This window comes from Ochlerotatus camptorhynchus, unplaced genomic scaffold (genome assembly GCF_037179485.1).
Source record: "Ochlerotatus camptorhynchus isolate MF236.1 unplaced genomic scaffold, CSIRO-AGI_Acam_v1.1 ptg000535l, whole genome shotgun sequence".
NCBI classification, from domain to species: Eukaryota; Metazoa; Arthropoda; class Insecta; order Diptera; family Culicidae; genus Ochlerotatus; species Ochlerotatus camptorhynchus.
Genome location: NW_027041018.1, coordinates 38784 through 58022, shown reverse-complemented (window position 1 = coordinate 58022; position 19239 = coordinate 38784). Strand labels below are relative to the sequence as shown.

The following is a 19239-nucleotide window of genomic DNA, read 5'->3' as shown; positions in this document are numbered from 1 at the left end:
TATGTTTGTTAGCTGAGATCTCGGCAAAATTCCCGTTTGTTAGCTGAATCTCGGCAAGTTTTTCACTGAGATACAGCAAAATAAAATGCCGAGCTGCTCGGTGGTGCCTATCTCGGCGAAAAAATCTAAGTGTGCAGGTGTGGGAGCCGCCTCCCTGGCGTCGGTAGCATTGGTGCTCAGCACGGAAAACAAGATCGACGGAAAACAAATCAAAGGAAAAAAAAAAGCGTGTTTTGCTTTGAGCGTGTAGCGTGATTGTTTGAGATTGTTCAGTGTGCAGTGAGAAACTGTTCTTTTCTGTTTGGTATTTTATTATTCCACTAGATGTTATGACAAAATCTTGGTTAATGGTATCTTTCAATATTGATTTGCGTGTATTTTGGATGAATTAAAAAGAAACGGTGTCCCATGGAATAAAATAGCTGGAAACAACAATTCAGGCATAACATTTGATAACGACACAAAAGCATTTGTAAACAAACTTTCTAAAGTCCTTTACACGTGAACCAAAGTACACCCAAGCAAACCAACAACATCATCGGATAGGGGAAACTATCACCTTTCTGAAAGTGGTATTGGTTTAAAGGGCCTTAGAAAGTTTGTTTACAAATGCTTTTGTGCCGTTATCAAATGTTATGCCTGAATTTGTCATAAATTGATTTACGCAAGATGTCAATACCGCATTGTGTATTCTTGTTCAACTGTAAGAAAAGCATCATAAAATTGCTTGGCTCCCAATGACAGTTCGTGGCAGCAGCCGTATGGCTGCATTTAACGTTCCATTTCTCTCTCTCTCTTCGTGACTCTTCCTCAGATTCTACCTAATCATTAAAGAAGAAAAATTACCTAATACAAAATGTCATGAAAATTAGCTTTGGTAAACTAAGACAACATGGCTTTTTATAAGTTAACTATGTTCCAAACCAATACAAATGTCAAATCAATAAGATTTGAAATTTAACAATAATAGTACATCAAATATATACCAACAGGTCTTTTCCATAAAAAGGGAGCATAATAGAATATATTTATTAGTTAAGAATTACAGCGAATAATAGAATCTTAAAATGCGTAAAGTTGTTTACATTTCTGACGAAAACATACACGAAGAAATGCGAAAGTTGGGTGTAATAGGAAATCGTGTAAGTATTTTGCCTAGATGGCCGTTCGAACTTGGTCGTTTTCAATTGTAAAGCTCAGTAACATTTTATTCCAGTCAGAGGTCGTTGATGAACTAGTTAGGTCATATGGTTTGTTAGATTACTGCAAAATTGTCAGTTCAAAGAAATGCTCCTCGGACGATTTATTGTCTTTTCATAGTTCAGATTACGTAGATTGTTTGCAGCGCTATAATGACGAGGACGATATAGAGGAGGTAACGGATGATCTGCTTGAATATGGACTAGGTAAGTTAAATCATTATGGAATACATATTTTACTAGAAAACTGTTTTTGTGGGTTTGTTCTTCAGCTTATGATTGTCCAATGATTGAGAAAATATACAATTTCACCACATCTGTCGCTGGAAGCACACTTGCGGCAGTGGATGCCATTCTCGAAGGTACCTCAATTGCTATCAACTGGAACGGTGGCTGGCATCATGCGCAAAGGTATGATTAGTGTGTTTTTAATGGATCAATGAATGACAATAGAAATACTCCTCGCCACATCTAAATCGCATACCTTTGCTTCTAACGCAAGCAAATCAATATTTTTTTTTAATATTTTCTAATGTTCTACAAAACCCATTCGCTTTTTCAGTGGTCTTATTAAGCTAATTGCTACTTGAATATATCATTTGAAATGACGGTTATAGAAAGCTGATTATGAGAAATTGTGATGCACAAGTGGTTCAAAAGTTATGAATTTTTGAAAAAAGTCATCCTTGAAAAAAAAAACTATTTGTAATATGGAACTGGCCACCCTAATGACAAAACAAAAATATGCGGGTATATATATATTTTGCGGGTCTAATATTTTGCGATTAGGGATTTCCAAGTTAAGAGTTGTCCAAAAATCGGTTTTGACGTAGGACTGCGTCTTTGATTTCTATATGGGGGTACATTTTGTGAAAACCAAAAGTGGAACATGTAAAAAATTAAGAAAGATTTTGAACGTTAATAACTCAGCTGCCCCTGATCTAATTTCAATAATTTTATCACCAATCGATCAGAAATATGGCGATAACGATGCTTCCAAATGTTGATTTTCAACAAGAAACTATTGAAAAACTGGTAAATGTCCAGCATTGTCCAAAAGCGTCGAATTAACTAACAAATCCACCAATTACCTACATGCATATGCTCTTCCCCAGCACAGTCGTCAGAGAGTAGTAAGTAGACGAAACAAGTCGAAGTGGCATTCGCCTCCGATCTTCGGGCGTGTGCGAATAGGGAGGATGGAAATGCGTAATATTTTGCAAACTCATTGCCATATTCAGAACCAAACGCAAATTCTTCGAGATAACCACCATCCGTCGTCTGGCTCGCCGTGGCGGTGTCTGACGTATCTCCGGTCTGATTTACGAGGTGTGCTGAAGGTGTTCCTGAAAAATGAGATCCATGATGCTGTCACCTACACTAAATACGCCAAGCGTAAGCGGCCATGGATGCCATCTACGTTTTGAAGTGACAGAGAAGCACTCTGTTTGGTTTCGGAGGTTAAATCATCACCAACTTTGGCAACAAAACGGCTCTTTTCAGGGCCACCAAGCTTATTACAGTAAAGAGTAGGAATAGAATTCATCTGCCTGTTTGTCCATATTCAGAACCAATCACACAAAATGCTCATGTAATCAAATTGAAAGCAGGGTACAAATTATTTTGATCAACCTTGATCAACTTTGAATCGCCACGGCCGGATATTTTCGATGAAAGAAGCAACAATCTAGCATCCAATTCGACGAAGACGGCAGGAAACATTTGTGAAGCCGAGTTATTTACGAAATAGAGTGTCGATGAAGAGAATCGATCAATGTAGACAGGACCTATTGAAAAGTGACGCGAGATTTGTTTTCCGTACTAAGCTCCAATGCTACCAACGCCAGGGAGGCAGCTCAGACACCTGGACCCTAGGGGCATCCCACTCTAAACTTTGTATTTCTCCCGTTCTACACAGAAAGTTCTTGCTAATATCTAAGATACCTACAAATACTTAAAAATACTTAAGAAATATTTAGCGTTAGTTTATTACCACCTAGGTTACCACCGTTGCAAAACAAATTTAATTTGTTTGTTTATCTAATATCGTCTAGCATTTTTCAGTGAATATTTTTAAAGTACCCATCCTTTGCAAGAAATTCATTCATTATAATGCATTACATGAAGTGACGGAATGTTATCCCGAATATGGCTTCTATTTAGAGAACAAATTGAATTATGCCACGCTACAAGCACTCAAACATTTCACGTTATGGCCTAACTCTGTCTAGCTAATAGTCGTGGGAATCTTCCATCCGTTCCTCATTGATCTGAATTCCATCATTGTGTAATCGGTGAAAATAAGGCTATTGACAGTGTGACACTAACTGAAGTAATTTAGGCTGATCGGAGTTGAATTAGAATTTGTGGAGGCTTTCCCGAGAATCACATCTCATAGCTTCCCGCCGAATGGGTTAATCTTAAAGTGGAGAATAATTTCTACTATTTGGAACCTTCGACGCTCTTATTATAAGCCATCGATTTTCAACCTGGAGTTCGCGAACCCCCACTGAACGAAAAGCACATAAGAAGGAATTAGGCGATGTAGACAGTTCCCCTCTTTGATAATGTTGGAATGGTTTAATTACGTGTTTTTGAGATCAGTGAGCATGCTCCACGGGCTGAAAATACTGCTGTAAACTTTCAGAAAAGGTTGTGGAATGTTAAAATATTAATTTGGACTGTTTGGATTAAATTTATACAATTTAGCTATAGATTTATGTTTGCAAAATACAAACAAGCTAATAAAGTGTTCTTTTTATTGTGAGAATTGCATAAATTATTATTTCACAATATTAAAGTGCGTATCCCCCCCCCCCCCCTCGACAAACTTGGCAGACTTCTGCTTCATTGAGTCATCTGGTTGCCTAGATAGAACATAAAGGTAATGAAGCGAGTGTTTTGCAATCCTCCATCATCATCCGAAGCCTAAAAGCACGAAATCTATGTAGAGTTAAAAAAAATCATTGACTCCTAGTAGCATAGAAGGATCTTAACTTTTTCGCCAGTACGGTGTAATCCAGTAATGTATGCTCCTCAAATAGTGGCACTATGGGGAGGTCCACCATCCCAACGAATAGTTCCTGCTGTAGCAACTGTAAATGGTACGCTAATGGTACGTACAGTCCATTGAATATTCTGCCTGGTTAGTTGAAAAATTGTTTACTTTGTTACACTATTTCATAGATGAAATTAAAATACTTACTAATTAATTAACACGATTACACATATAATTTAAATTAAAACAGGATACATTACTATCAATTCCACTAAATTCGAGACGAAAAGTCATAAATCGTCCAAGTTAAAACAACAAACAATTATACTAGCAACCGGTCACTACGATGAAAATTATCCAGGATTGAAAATACTTAAAAATACTTAAGAATACTTATGATAGATTTAAAAATATTCAATTGATATTAGAACTAAAGTTTAGAGTGGGATGTCCCTAGCCTGGACCCTACCAATCGACCCACAACTGAACCAGGGACCAACGGCTTTACTTCCCGGAGGAAGGCGTGATCAAAGATGTTATGCCTTAGAACATGCCGGTGGCGCCGACTGAGATTGGACCCAGGCCTGCTGGGATCTTTCAAGGTGATATCACGGCGAATGAGATCGACCCAAATTTGAGTTTAGTTATCTCAGAAACAAGAAACAAAGTGCAGGAACTCAGCGATGAGTAAATTTGTTTCATGTTTTCCCAGGTTTTATCAGGATTTTCCAGGTAAAAATTCCCGAATTTGAGAAAAGTAAAGATTGGATTCACTCAGTCTATTGGTACTACTCCGAGACTGAATAAATTTTTTGTCAATTTCCTCATTTTCTGGCAGATTTTTTAGGTTGTTCACAGGAAACCATGAGACAAATTTACTCATCGCTGAGTTCCTGCACTTTTGGCGATTATGAGTGAACTAAACTCAAATTTGGGTCATTCTCATTCGCCGTGTACGCAAAAGGAAAAGAGCCAGTGTCGCTACTTTATAGCAAACTACTCATAATGGGAGGACTCTTTGTAGCTTTTATACCACTTGGTTGCACATCATTCTGCTTTAACCTGAAAAGATATAAAAGAGCGCTGCTGTATGGCATTAGCTCATCAGGCTCATCATTCTCTGCTTGAACGTCAAGCAGTACAGTTAGGTCTTTGCTCGCTTTGTCGAGTTGTTCGATAAATCTATAGTTTGTTACAAACGTTCGCAGATATACTGCACGTCGCGTCGTCAGTAGTGTCGGTCGCATCGCGTGATGGGAAGACAGCGCTCTCGGAGCCGACTTCGTGACCAAGCGGAGAAGAAGAACAGTGGTGAGGGTAGCTCGGTACCTACCTCAAATAGGTACGCTACTCTGCCCACCGATGTTGGAAATACCAACCCAGTCCCGGTGAAGCGGACGAAAAAGAGGAAGAAGAACCAAGGACAGTCCGATGGTACGAGCGGACGCGACGATGTTACCGCGACGAACGCCAGCTACATCGGTGATTCCGGCGACGCCGTCGAAACCGAGAATTCTGCCGGCCCGAGTACGGCGAAAGTCAAGCTTCCTCCACTGGTGGTGAAGGTAGTGCCACTCAAGACGCTCATTGGTGATTTCACATCGCTGGGCATCGCAGCTGAGTACAAGATCAGCAGGATCGGCACTAAGGTCATGCTCCGGATGAAAGCGGAATACGAAAACGCAGTCAAATTCCTGAAGGATTCCAATGCGGAATACTTCACGCACGACATCCCCGGTTAAAAGCCCTTCAAGGTAGTCATCAGGGGTCTACCGGATGTTGATCCCAAGGCGATCGAAGAAGAACTCAAGGACCGGTACAAGCTGGCCCCAATCGCTGTCTTTCGGATGACGAGGCGAGACGAAAACGTGAAGACGTACCCGGATTGTCTTTTCCTGGTGCACTTCCAGAAGGGAACGGTGACGCTGAATGCGCTGCAGGCTATCCGCTCAATCTACTCCTTAATCGTACGAAGGGAGCCATACCGTGGAGGCCATCGCGATGTGACCCAGTACCAACGATGTCTGAACTTTGGACACGGCACTCGCAATTGCCACGCTGCAGCAACTGCGCTCAAGAACACGCCACTTCCAACTGCCCTGCGGATGGAGCCGTGGCGTTAAAATGCGCCAACTGTGGTGGTGCTCATCAAGGTTCCGACAGACAGTGCTCCAAACGCGAGGACACAAACGCATCCGAAAACAGGTGGCAACTAACAATCAACCAGGACGCAAGAAGGACAAAGTCCCGGCATTTCGTGGGCCTTCTAACCGAGACCCATCTCAAGTCCGGCGACAGCTTCTGGTTGCCTGACCACAACATTATCCGGCTTGATCGCACCAGCTCCAGGGGAGGGGGGTGGTGTTGCGGTCGTCGTCAAGAAGGGAATAAAATATCACACTCTGTCCCATATCCGCACCACTATCATCGAGGCCCTTGGTGTGGAGGTGGAGTCGTCGACTGGATACGTCCAGTTCATCGCCGTCTACTGCCCTCGACAGTGTGCCGCCAGCAGTGGACTAGCGGCTAAATTCAAGAAGGAACTTTCCACCATCACCCGTAACGGTTCCCGCTTCGTAGTAGGAGGAGATCTAAACGCTCGCCATGAGGCCTGGCTTAACTACAGGCAGAACCAGAACGATCGTCTGCTGTTCGACCACTCACAGCATGGGCTGTACTCCGTTTGGTTTTCGGATGAGCCAACATTTATCTCACCGGCGGGCAACCCATCGCCGCTAGACCTGTTCCTGACAAATATCGGCTTGTCCAAGCCGGTAGCCTTGAACGAATTTAGCTCCGACCACCAACCGGTGGTGACTGAAGTGGGCTGCAACGTGGCTCCTGCTCCAAGCCTGCGTAAGGACTATCATCGCGTAAACTGGGCCCAGTTTGGACGCGTGGTAGACAGGCATATCATCGACAACCCGCCGCTTGACTCCGTGGAGGACATCGACCGAGCGTTGGAAGGACTCCACCAAGCCATAACCGTGGCTGACGAGGCGTGCGTCCGACGAGTTCCTGTGAGGGGTAAGTTTATTGCTATTGATTCCCACACCCAACTCTTAATTCGCCTGAGAAATGTTCGTAGACGCCAGTTTCAGAGGACTGGAGATCAAGCGAGGAAACGTGAAATGGCCGATCTGAACAAGGAGATTGCTTCCAGAATGGTCTCACTCCGGAACGAAAGTTTCGGGCGGCTTGTCCAGAATCTGGACGACCGCTCCAGACCATTCTGGAACGTTGCCAAGGTCAAGGTCAAGACGCACCCTAAGCCCATTCCACCACTAAAAGATGAAAATGATGACGATCGGCTCATAATCACCCCTCAGGAGAAAGCAAATGCGATTGGTGAGCATATTGCCAAATCGCACTTGCTTGGCTCCAACATCCAAAGTCCGCTCGAAGTTCAGGTTGAGCAATGCGTACTCAACCTTGATTCCTCCCCTTGTGTCATCCCTCCGGAGGATAGAATCACAGTGGAACAGATTTGCTCAGCGCTGAAATGCACCAAAAACATGAAGGCCCCCGGGTTTGACGGAATATTCAACCTAGTGTTGAAAAATCTCAGCATGAAGATTCACTCACTGCTGGCTGCTGTCTTCAACAGATGCTTGGAACTGCACTACTTTCGAAGTATCTGGAAGACAGCAAAAATCATACCTATCCGCAAACCCGGGAAGGACCCAACGCTAGCTTCAAGCTACAGACCAATCAGCCTCCTTTCAGAGCTGAGCAAATTGTTCGAGAAACTTATTCTCAATCGTTTGCTCAAGTTTGTCGAGGAGCAAAACATTCTCCTACCGGAACAGTTCGGGTTCAGGAAGGGGCACTCCACAAATCATCAGCTAGTACGAGTGATGAATAACATCCGAAGTAACAAGGCTGTATCCAAGTCCACAGCCATGGCATTGTTAGACGTTGAGAAAGCGTTTGATAATGTCTGGCACAATGGGCTTGTATACAAGCTTTGTAACTTCAACTTTCCTTTGCACCTTGTTAAAATCACCCGTACCTACCTTCAGCAAAGGTCGTTCAAGGTATCGTTGAATGGCTGCCTTTCAAACACGTTTTCCATTCCAGCAGGAGTTCCGCAAGGAAGTCTGTTGGGCCCTTTGCTTTACAGCATCTACACTTCAGACATTCCTCCCCTTGGAGACTTGCTTAGGAAAACGAAATCTAATGCTTGGAATTGCGTTACAAAAAAATGGTTTGCATTGAAATAATGCATTTTACAGGTATATTGTCTTTGGAGGAAATGTTCCTAACAATATTTTGAAACAATCTACGGGAGTGAAATATGACCTTTCATAGGAAATACTTGTATAATTGATGAGCAAAGTTAGCGACCACTATGATTGAGGTCCAAAAATTGAACTTAGAAAATGGTATACAGAAAATTTAAACAATAAATCAATCTAGTAAAAATTGCTTGAGATAGCAATTTTAGTTCTTTAATTTTCCACGGAAGAATTTTTTTCGATTGAGCGTTGCAGTATTTTGTAAAAAATCGATGAAGTGAGTCATTCTGAACCCATCCACTTTCACCTTAAGACTGCAGTTGGTCAACTCTCGAAAAAAAAAAAAAATACTGAATTTCAAAGTCATGAATATATTGTTTGCAAATTTTACTCCAGTTTGAATAACATCAAACATGGAAATAGATTTAAGCATATCAGTAATCATTCCAATTAATGATTGCTGTAAAAATTCCATTTTAGAAGCAGTAATGCTTTCTAAGTTAAAATTATCAAAATTGTCGTTATAATTATGTTGGCTAGTATTATGATTTCTACCCGCTGCAATAGCAGCATAGGTAGCTCCATTTACTCGCTGAATATTGTTAGCACAAGTAATTGCATCTAAGTTTAATGCTTATTTTGTCGAAAGTGTTTCACTGATTAATCAATCAATTGAATTGATCGATGAACCTGACGAAATAAAACAGCCAGTTAATAGTAGTGGTAGATTTGAAGTTTTTCACCCAATTACATTAGATGCACTTAGAGTTATTTGTTTTTCATTAGGAAAATCGGCTGGAGTAGATAATGTTAATGCTAGAGTTATTCAAGATTGCTTTCATGCCATTGGCCACATCTTGCTGGACCTTATTAATGAATCATTGCAAACTGGACATGTGCCACCAATTTGGAAGGAATCCTTAGTGGTTCCTATTCAAAAAGTTGCTGGAACGATTAAAGCCGAAGAGTTTCGTCCCATCAACATGTTGCACACATTAGAGAAAATTTTAGTACTTGTTGTTATAGGCCAGCTGTTGGGGTATTTAAATAGTAATAGTTTGTTGATACCAGAACAATCAGGATATCGGGAAGTTCATTCATGTGAAACCGCATTGAATTTGGAATTAGCGAAGTGGAAAAATAACTTGGAGTGTAAAGATACGATTGTGCTGTTTTTTTGGATCTAAAACGCGCTTTTGAAACAATTTCTAGGCCCTTATTGTTAAGATCAATCAAGCGCTTTGGAATTACAAGTACTGCATATAAACGGTTTGAAAGCTATTTGTCTGACTGAACTCAACGAACTGTTTTTAATGATTCTGTTTCCAGTCCCGTGGGGAGTAAACTTGGAGTGCCCCAGGGAAGTGTATTAGGGCCCCTGTTATTTATTATGTATATTAATGAATTGCGACGTGTTTTACGATTTTGCGACATTGATCTTTTTGCAGATGATACTGTGTTATTCGTTGCAGCTAAGGACTTAGATGATGCCGTTTTACACTTGAATGAAGATTTGCGTTCTCTTAGTAGATGGTTGAAGTATAAGCAGTTGAAATTGAATACAAGTAAAACTAAATTTATGGTAATTTCGCGGAATCGAGTAAATGAGAACGTCTCTGTTGTAATTGATGATGAGACTATTGATCGCGTTCGAGAGATTGACAATCTTAAGTTCAACTCTCACATTGACAATGTCATCAAGAAAATTGCCAAGAAGTATGGAATTCTATGTCGACTGAAAAACGATTTAACTATTGCCAGAAAAATACAGTTATACAAATCAATCATCTTTCCTCATCTAGACTTTTGCCGTTCCATTTTATTTCTGGCCAATGCAACACAAATATCGACATTACAGCGTTTGCAGAATAAAATAATGCGTTTGATTTTGATGAGATGCGTTTGATTATGAATTGATAAATTATGTATCTTGACCAAGTTATTTCTAACGGATTATTTTATATGAATAGCTGTCATAACGACTTTTTAATAATTATTCTAGCACTGCAAAAACTATTTCTGTTCGCCACGATGGTGAAGATGGATTTTTAATATTTGATTTAATAGTAGATTTAAAAAAAAGTAGTCTACAAAGGTTTGAGCCTCGCGCGCGTATTACGGATTTAGAGGACTAAATTTAAAATTTGATAAAAAAAAATGAAATTTTGAAGTTTATTTGGAAGATACCTTGAGTTAGTAGTAAGTTTTCTGGCATATGTTGGGGGTTCGTTAGTATTCCTGACATTGCTGAAAATTATGACAGCATCAGATTGCGAGGTTGCTAGTGTAATAGGATGCTTTGTTGATTGTTCATTAATTCTTGATTGCTTGTAATATTTATGAATATTTTAGGTGGACAAAAAGACGAACTAAGCTTTTCCACATTTATATCGCTGTGATGCAACTGTAATCTCTAGAGGGAATTTATATATGTTACTGTAACCAGTTCGATTTTGTTTGCAAACCTGGTTAAAATGTCATATTTGATTATCTTAAAGATAAATCGTCCAGCTCAAACCTTTGTAGGAGCAGCGCTGGTGGTGTAGTGGTAAACGTGATTATCTCTCACCCCAGCAAGCCTGCGTTCAATATTAGTCGGCGCCGCCGGGATGTTCTGAGGCATAACATCTCTGATCACGCCTTCCTTCGGAAGGGAAGTAAAGCCGTTGGTCCCCGGTTCATGAGTTGATGGGTTGATAGGTAGGGTCCAGGTGTGGGAGCTGCCTCTCTGGTGTCGGTAGCATTGGTGCTCAGCACGGAAAACAAGAACGACGGGAAACAAATCAAGCAAAAAAAATTTGCTGAAGACTGCATTATGAATCCGGTTTGTTTCATTGAGATATTCGCTTTTTGATGTATATGAGAATTTTGTATACAAAAATTTCAACCAAATCCCCTATACAAACATTAAACCAAAATGAAGTAATTAAATTGGGTTGTTAGCGGAATGCTTAAAAAAACAGTAAAAAAGAAATAACTCTTTTTTGCTGTTTTATTTAAGCATTCCGCTAACAACCCAATTTCATTACTTCATTATGATGGCTATCAAGCCTTTGCGATTTTTTCCTTATTAGAGATTTGAATACTTAACTTTACTAAAACCTTTGGTTATTATTAGTTAGGTAGGTTCCGATTCTACACATTGTAGTTTCATTTTTGTACCTGTGATCTTGATATTTTTACCTAGGGGATGAGTACTTCAGTGGGTTAGGTTTTTGATAAATCTTTAGTGGCAATGACACTGATGAAGACTGCACATTGTTGTCGAAATACGTATCTGTCATGGATACCAAAGTTATTGAAGTGGAATTATTGCTGATTGCATCTGAAATTGATCTGCCCCAAAAATGCAAAAACTGTGATAAAAGTGCACTTTTGCGTCAAATCGTTTTGGTGTCTTCGGAGCACTTATTGCTTGCATCATAAGAAATAAGTGCACCGAAGACACCAAGACGATTAGACGGAAGCTCGCACTCTATTCACACTTTTTAATAAGTGAAAACGCGCTTATTAGTACAGTTTGGTGTGAAATGCGCAATAAATGGAAATAACCCTTTTTTGCTGTTTTATTTAATTAAACCAGAAGCACCAGACACGAACCAGTCAGTGCTGTAAATTCTCAAAATCAATTGAACATTTTTGATGAAAATGAAAAAAAGCAACCAACCGATATCAACGGGGACCTCCTTTTTTCTTTTGATTTGTTTTCCGTGCTGAGCACCAATGATACCGACGCCAGGGAAGCAGCTCCCACAACTGAATTCTACCTATCGACTCATCAACGCATGGACCGGGGACCAACGGCTTTACTTCCCTCGTGATCAGAGATGTTATGCCTCAGAACATCCCGGTGCGCCGACTGGGATTGAACCCAGGCCTGCTGGGGTGAGAGGTAATCACGCTTACCACTACAGCACTGGCGCCACTAAAGGGGACCTCCTTCGAATGGGTGATATCTGTTGCTTAGTCATTTGACGAAGGCATGGATCATTTTCATTTGAGAAACGCTTGATATCATTAAATTGAGTGTAACCTACACATAAACGGAGCTCTAGTCGACATACCGACGAAAAAGCTAAGACAACCCGACACCAACCTGACTTCTACCAAACCCCAACTTGATGTTGACCCGACATTGACCTGACATAAACCCAAAATTGACCCGACAACAACACGACATTGGTTAAATTTGCCTTACATTGATCCGACATCGGATCTACTTGTCTGTTCGGGACCATTTTGTTGGGTTTCTTCCATACTCCACTGTCGTATATCAAATCATAGTGAGTGACTCAATTGACAGTGACGATGAGCTTCGAATGAGAAAGGGGCTCTTCAAATTATGGTAATGTGAGAATTCGTTTTCACAGAATTGATTGAATGGTTTTTTTTTTTTTCCTTTGGTTTGTTTTTTCCGTCGATCTTGTTTTCCGTGCTGAGCACCAATGCTACCGACGTGCCAGGAAGGCAGCTCCCACACCTGGACCCTACCTATCGACCCATCAACTCATGAACCGGGGACCTACGGCTTTACTTCCCATCCGAAGGAAGGCGTGATCAGAGATGTTATGCCTCAGAACATCCCGGCGGCGCCGACTGGGATTGAACCCAGGCCTGCTGGGGTGAGAGGTAATCACGCTTACTACTACACCACCGGCGCCGTTTGATTGAATGGTTGTATTGGTTCATTTTCTTTTTTTTTTTACGTAGAACTATGTACGTCTTTGTCGACTATACTGGGGTGCAAATCAAAAAATATGTGTGGTGAAGGAGTGTTAGGTTTTGAACGCTTGTAACTTTGTCATTTATAGATGAAATTAAAATCCAAATACGCCAATCAATAGGATATTACATTACAAACCTGCTAAAATATTTTTTTTTCAGTTTTTCTGTAATTAAACTATTGAAAATGTACAAATGATAATTTTATCACTGTTTTCATGAAATAAGCCTTTTTTCCAAACCCAGTCATCATAAACGAATACCACTTGGTTGCACATCATTCTGCTTAAACATGAACAGATATAAATCAGCGCTGCTCTCTTGCCTCTGCTCATGATTCTCTGCTTAAACGTCAAGCAGTACAGTTCGGTCTTTGCTCGCTCAGTCGAGTTGTTCGAAAGTTCCTAGTTTGTTCCAAACATTCGCAGTTCAATCGCGTAGTGTCGGTCGCTTCGTGTGATGGGAAGACAGCGCTCCCGGAGCAGGCTCCGTGAGAAAGCGCAAAAGAAGAACAGTGATGAGAGTAGCTTGAGTGTACCTATTTCGAATAGGTACGCTACTCTTCCCACCGATGTTGGGAATACCAACCCAGTCCCGGTGAAGCGGACGAAAAAGAGGAAGAAGAATCAAGGACAGTCCGATGGTACGAGCGGACGCGACGATGTTACCGCGACGAACGCCAGCGACATTGGTGATTTCGGCGACGCCGTCGAAACCGAGAATTCTGCCGGCCCGAGTGCGGCGAAAGTCAAGCTTCCTCCACTGGTGGTGAAGGTAGTGCCTCTCAAGACGCTCATTGGCGATTTCGCATCGCTGGGCGTTGCAGCTGAGTTTAAGCTCGGCAGGATCGGCACCAAGGTGATGCTCCGTACGAAAGTGGAGTACGAGGTAGCCGTGAAATATCTGAAGGATTCCAAGGCGGAATTCTTCACGCACGACATCCCCGGTGAGAAACCCTTCAAGGTAGTCATCAGGGGTCTACCGAATCTTGACCCCAAGGCGATCGAAGAAGAACTCAAGGACCGGTACAGGCTGGCCCCAACCGCTGTCTTTCGGATGACGAGGAGAGACGAAAACGTGAATGCGCTGCAGGCTATTCGCTCAATGTACTCCATCATCGTACGATGGGAGCCGTACCGTGGAGGCCATCGTGATGTGACCCAGTGCCAACGATGTCTGAACTTTGAACACGGCACTCGCAACTGCAACATCAAGCCACGCTGCAGCAACTACGCTCACGAACACGCCACTTCTGACTGCCCTGCGGATGAAGCCGTGGCGTTAAAATGCGCCAACTGTGGTGGTGCACATCAAGGTTCTGACAGACAGTGCTCCAAACGCGAGGACTTCAAACGCATCCGAAAACAGGCGGCAACTAATAACCAACCAGGACGCAAGAAGGATAAAGTCCCGGCATTTCGGACGGAGGATTTCCCGCCTCTTCATGCTCCTCAGCAAAGGCAAGCGAATCCGCGGGTGCATCCCACTCAAGCAACTTCCGGTGATTCTGCTGGCCAAAGCTCTCCATCCCCCCCTGGATTCTGGAGACAACCAACAGCGCAAAACAACAACCCCGATCTGTTCTCAGCGGATGAACTGATGGAAATTTTCGTCAACATGTCCGGTGCTCTTCGTAAGTGCCGCAATAAGCCCGAACAGATCCAAGTGCTCGGTAAGTTCATCATCCAGTATGGCGTCTAAACCGCTAACTATCGTCACCTGGAATGCTTGCTCTGTAAGAGCAAAAAAGATTGAGCTTGCACACTTCCTCCGCAAGCACAGCATCGACGTGGGTCTTCTAACCGAGACCCATCTAAAGTCCGGTGACAGCTTCTGGTTGCCTGACCACAACATTATCCGGCTTAATCGCACCAGCTCCAGGGGGGGTGGTGTTGCGGCCGTCGTCAAGAAAGGAATAAAATACCACACTCTGTCCGATATCCGCACCTCTATCATCGAGGCCCTTGGGGTGGAGGTGGAGTCGTCAACTGGATACGTCCAGTTCATTGCCGTCTACTGCCCTCGACAGTGTGCCGCCAGCAGTGGACTAGCGGCTAAACTCAAGAAGGGCCTGACCACCATCACCCGTACCGGTTCCCGCTTCGTAATCGAAGGAGATCTAAATGCTCGCCATGAGGCCTGGTGGAACTACCAGCAGAACCAGAACGGTCGTCTGCTGTTCGACCACTCGCAGCATGGGCTGTACTCCGTTTGGTTTTCAAATGAGCCAACAGTCATCTCTCCGGCGGGCAACCCATCGACGCTAGACCTGTTCCTGTCAAATACCAGCTTGTCCAACCCGGTAGCCTTAAACGAACTCAGCTCCGACCACCAACCGGTGGTGGCTGAAATGGGCTACAACGTGGCCCCTGCTCCGCTCGAAAACCAGGTTGCGCAATGCGTTCAAAACCTAGATGCCTCCCCTTGTGTCGTGCCTCCGGCGGATATGATTACAGTACAACAAATTTGCTCAGCGCTGAAATGCACCAAGAACATGAAGGCTCCCGGGTTTGACGGTATATTCAATTTGATCTTGAAGAGACTCAGCATGAAAGTGCAGTCTCTTCTAACCGCTATCTTCAACAGATGTTTGGAACTGCACTACTTTCCAAGCATCTGGAAAGTAGATAAAATCATACCTATCCGCAAACCCGGTAAGGATCCAACATTGCCTTCAAGCTACAGACCCATCAGCCTCCTTTCAGCGCTGAGCAAATTGTTCGAGAAACTCATTCTCAATCGTTTGCTCAAGTTTGTCGAGGAAAATAACATTCTCCTTCCGGAACAGTTTGGGTTCAGAAAGGGGCACTCCACCAATCACCAGCTAGTACGGGTGATGAATAACATCCGAAGTAACAAAGCTGTATCCAAGTCCACAGCCATGGCCTTGTTAGACGTTGAAAAGGCGTTTCACAATGTTTGGCATGATGGACTTGTGTACAAGCTTTGTAACTTCAACTTTCCTTTACATCTTTTTAAAATCACCCGTAACTACCTCCAGCAAAGGTCGTTTAAGGTATCGTTGAATGGTTGTCTTTCAGACACGTTTTCCATCCCAGCAGGAGTCCCGCAAGGCAGTTTGCTGGGCCCCTTTCTTTACAGCATTTATACTTCCGACATTCCTCCCCCCGGTGACGGTTGCGTGTTTTTCCTGTTCGCAGATGATACCGCAATAGCCGTCAAAGGAAGGATGCCTCGCGAAATAACTAACAAACTTCAACGATGCCTTAACGGCTTTGCTGATTATGCCACCATGTGGAAAATTAAAATCAATCCTTCCAAAACACAAGCGATCATGTTCCTCCATCGGCAATCGCCCAAACTAAAACCGGCTCCATCTTGTACTGTAATCATGGATGGCACAAGGGTTGAGTGGTCTTCCGAAGTTACCTATCTCGGGATGTTCGATGAAAAGCTCCTCTTCCGTTCGCATGTAGAGAAAACTGTAATCAAGTGTTCTGCCTTGGTTAGATGTCTGTATCCGCTGATTTGCCGCAGATCCCGCCTCTCAAAGGTGAACAAACTGGCTGTCTACAAACAAATCATAGCACCTGCGATCCTCTACGCAGCTCCGGTGTGAGAATCATGTGCACAGACTCACAGGAACAAAATTCAGGTCGCTCAAAATAGAGTGCTGAGGATGGTTCTTGATCGTCCTTTCGACACTAGAATAACAAATTTACATGAAGAGGCTGGCATTGCCAAAATAGATTCCAAAATTAACGAAATTAAGACTCAATTTGCACAAAAATGTAATTTATCAGAACATGCTTTGATAAGCAATTTGTATATAGTAGGTTAGGTGTATATAGTAGTTGTAGTTGTAAATAGTAGTTATAAGTAGTTTCCTTTTTCAATTTAAAACAAACCAATCCCACCAAGGTGGTCAGTCTCTAAAACAGGCCTGATAGGACTAGGAACTGTAATTAATAATTAAAATGTCGAATGTACTAAAGTTGAAAAGACGCATCTGTGTCACTTGAAAATTCATACATGTAAACCACACCAACACAAGAAATAAAGATCATTTAAAGTCAAAGTGCCTCTGCTCATTACCGCTTCGGACGGCGTGGCACTAGGTCCTGCAGAAAGCAGGACTAAGTGAGCGGCTAAAGGTGGATCACGGCGTGTCCACCACAATGAGGAATGAGACTTGAAAAAAACGTGCATGTAAGACCCCCTCCCCCTTAACAACCTCTTCCCCTCCCCCCTTTACAATAACCTGAAAAAGACATGGGCTTTGACGAACATTTTTTCCGGGAAATAGATTTTAAGCAAACCACAATTATGCATAAGCAATTAATTTTTGATATGCAGACCCAACATTTTCAAAAAACAATTACTTAACAGGGACATACACTGGATGGATTACCAACAACTAACTGTAAAACATATCTGGTACCTCTATACATGCAATTATATTAACATCCAAAGTCCATCCTATTTTACATATTCTGCACAAAAGAAACTTTCTGCCCCGCCCATTCATAAAAAACGGCGGGGAATCCTATTAGGTTCGGCTGCACATCCTGAAAATATCAGTGCCAACATTTCAAAGGGGCGTAATTGCATTTGTAAACAATGGCTTTAGCCATCGATTTCTCGCGAATAAAAGCTCACTCATGTAAAATAATGACACCAGTAGGTAGAGGAATGTTTCCTCTACCAGCTAGCATTGTTATTTTGAAGAGGTAAGATTTCATTCGCTAGAAATTGATGGCTAAAGTCATTGTTTACAAAAGCAATTACGCCCCTTTGAAATGTTGGCACTGATATATAAAACAGCGCTGCTATCGTGCTTTTGCTCATTGTCGCCTCCGACGGCGTGGCACTTGGTCCTGTAGCAAGCAGGACCAAGTCAGGTGGATCACGGCGTAACCACAATGAGGAATGCGACACAATAAGGAATAAGAAAATTCAATGTTTGTAAACCCCCTCCCCCCCTTCACGACAACTACTAAATTAAGCCAACTACTATTAAGTTGGTGAATTACACACAACTGACGGTAAAACATATCTGGTACCTCTATATATGCAATTATATTAACATCCAAAGTCCATCCTTTTTTTTTACATATTCTGCACAAAAGAAACTTTTTGCTCCGCCCCATTTATAAAAAACGGCGGGAAATCCTATGAGGGTTGGTTGCACATCGGTCTGCTTGAACCTGAAAAAATATAAAACAGCGCTGCTGTCGTGCTTTAGCTCATTGTCGCCTCGGATGGCGTGCCAGTTGGTCCTGCAGCAAGCAGGACCAAGTCAGGTGGATCACGGCGTAACCACAATGAGGAATGCGACACAATAAGGAATAAGAAAATTCAATGTTTGTAAACCCCCTCCCCCCCCCTTCACGACAACCTCCCCCCTTAACGACTACTAAATTTGGATATATCTTTTTTATTAGAAGAGATACAGGCAACAAATTTCGCTATAAAACTTTCATGAGAAATTTCGTTGAAAAAAAAAATCTCTCATATAAATGTAGGCCAGTCTACTCGGACATGGAGCATAAGGCTAGCCTTAAGGGGGAAAGTACAATTAGAATTTTTTTTTTCGACAAATTTTTTTTTGGCTTTATTTACTCTATATGTATCTGGGAATGAGCCTTTAAAAGCATAAAGCCGTCCGGAACTTATTTAAAAAGTTATAAAGGGTGTCCACGATGAAATTGCCACACACAAAATTGATTCGCAAAATTCGAGTTTTCATCCGATTGCCATCAAATTTTCAGGGATTGAGAAATAACTATTAAACTTCATTTTACCATTTTACTCGTATTTTATTTACAGTTCATACGCAAATGCCCGCACCTTGGCCTTAACCCCGGCCATAAGATTCTGCACAACCTGTGAATCAACCGTTTTTTGCATGTAAACCCATACTTTCTTCAGTTCCTCGACTGTCTTCACTACCTTAGGTCGTTTAAGAAGGTGCTGCTTCATAATCGCCCAGTACTTCTCGATGGAGCGGAGCTCCGGAGTGTTGGGAGGGTTGAACATTTTCGGCACGAAATTAACCTTATTGTCCGCATACCACTTCAGCACGTCCTTGGAGTAGTGGCATGAGGCCAAATCCGGCCAG

General features: G+C 42.3%; 1 protein-coding gene across 2 annotated transcripts in view; it reads left to right on the top strand.

Annotated features, from left to right (window-relative positions):
- Nucleotides 1–1001: 1001 nt before the first annotated feature.
- Nucleotides 1002–19239, top strand: part of LOC135713104 (histone deacetylase 8-like) — a 23310-nt gene continuing 5072 nt past the window's right edge. For both annotated transcript variants that reach the window (XM_065236213.1, XM_065236212.1), the window contains exons 1-3: nucleotides 1002–1142; nucleotides 1217–1406; nucleotides 1472–1610. In XM_065236213.1, coding sequence (XP_065092285.1) covers nucleotides 1068–1142; nucleotides 1217–1406; nucleotides 1472–1610 — 404 coding nt within the window. In that variant the 5' untranslated portion in view covers nucleotides 1002–1067. The remainder of the gene's footprint in view (nucleotides 1143–1216; nucleotides 1407–1471; nucleotides 1611–19239) is intronic.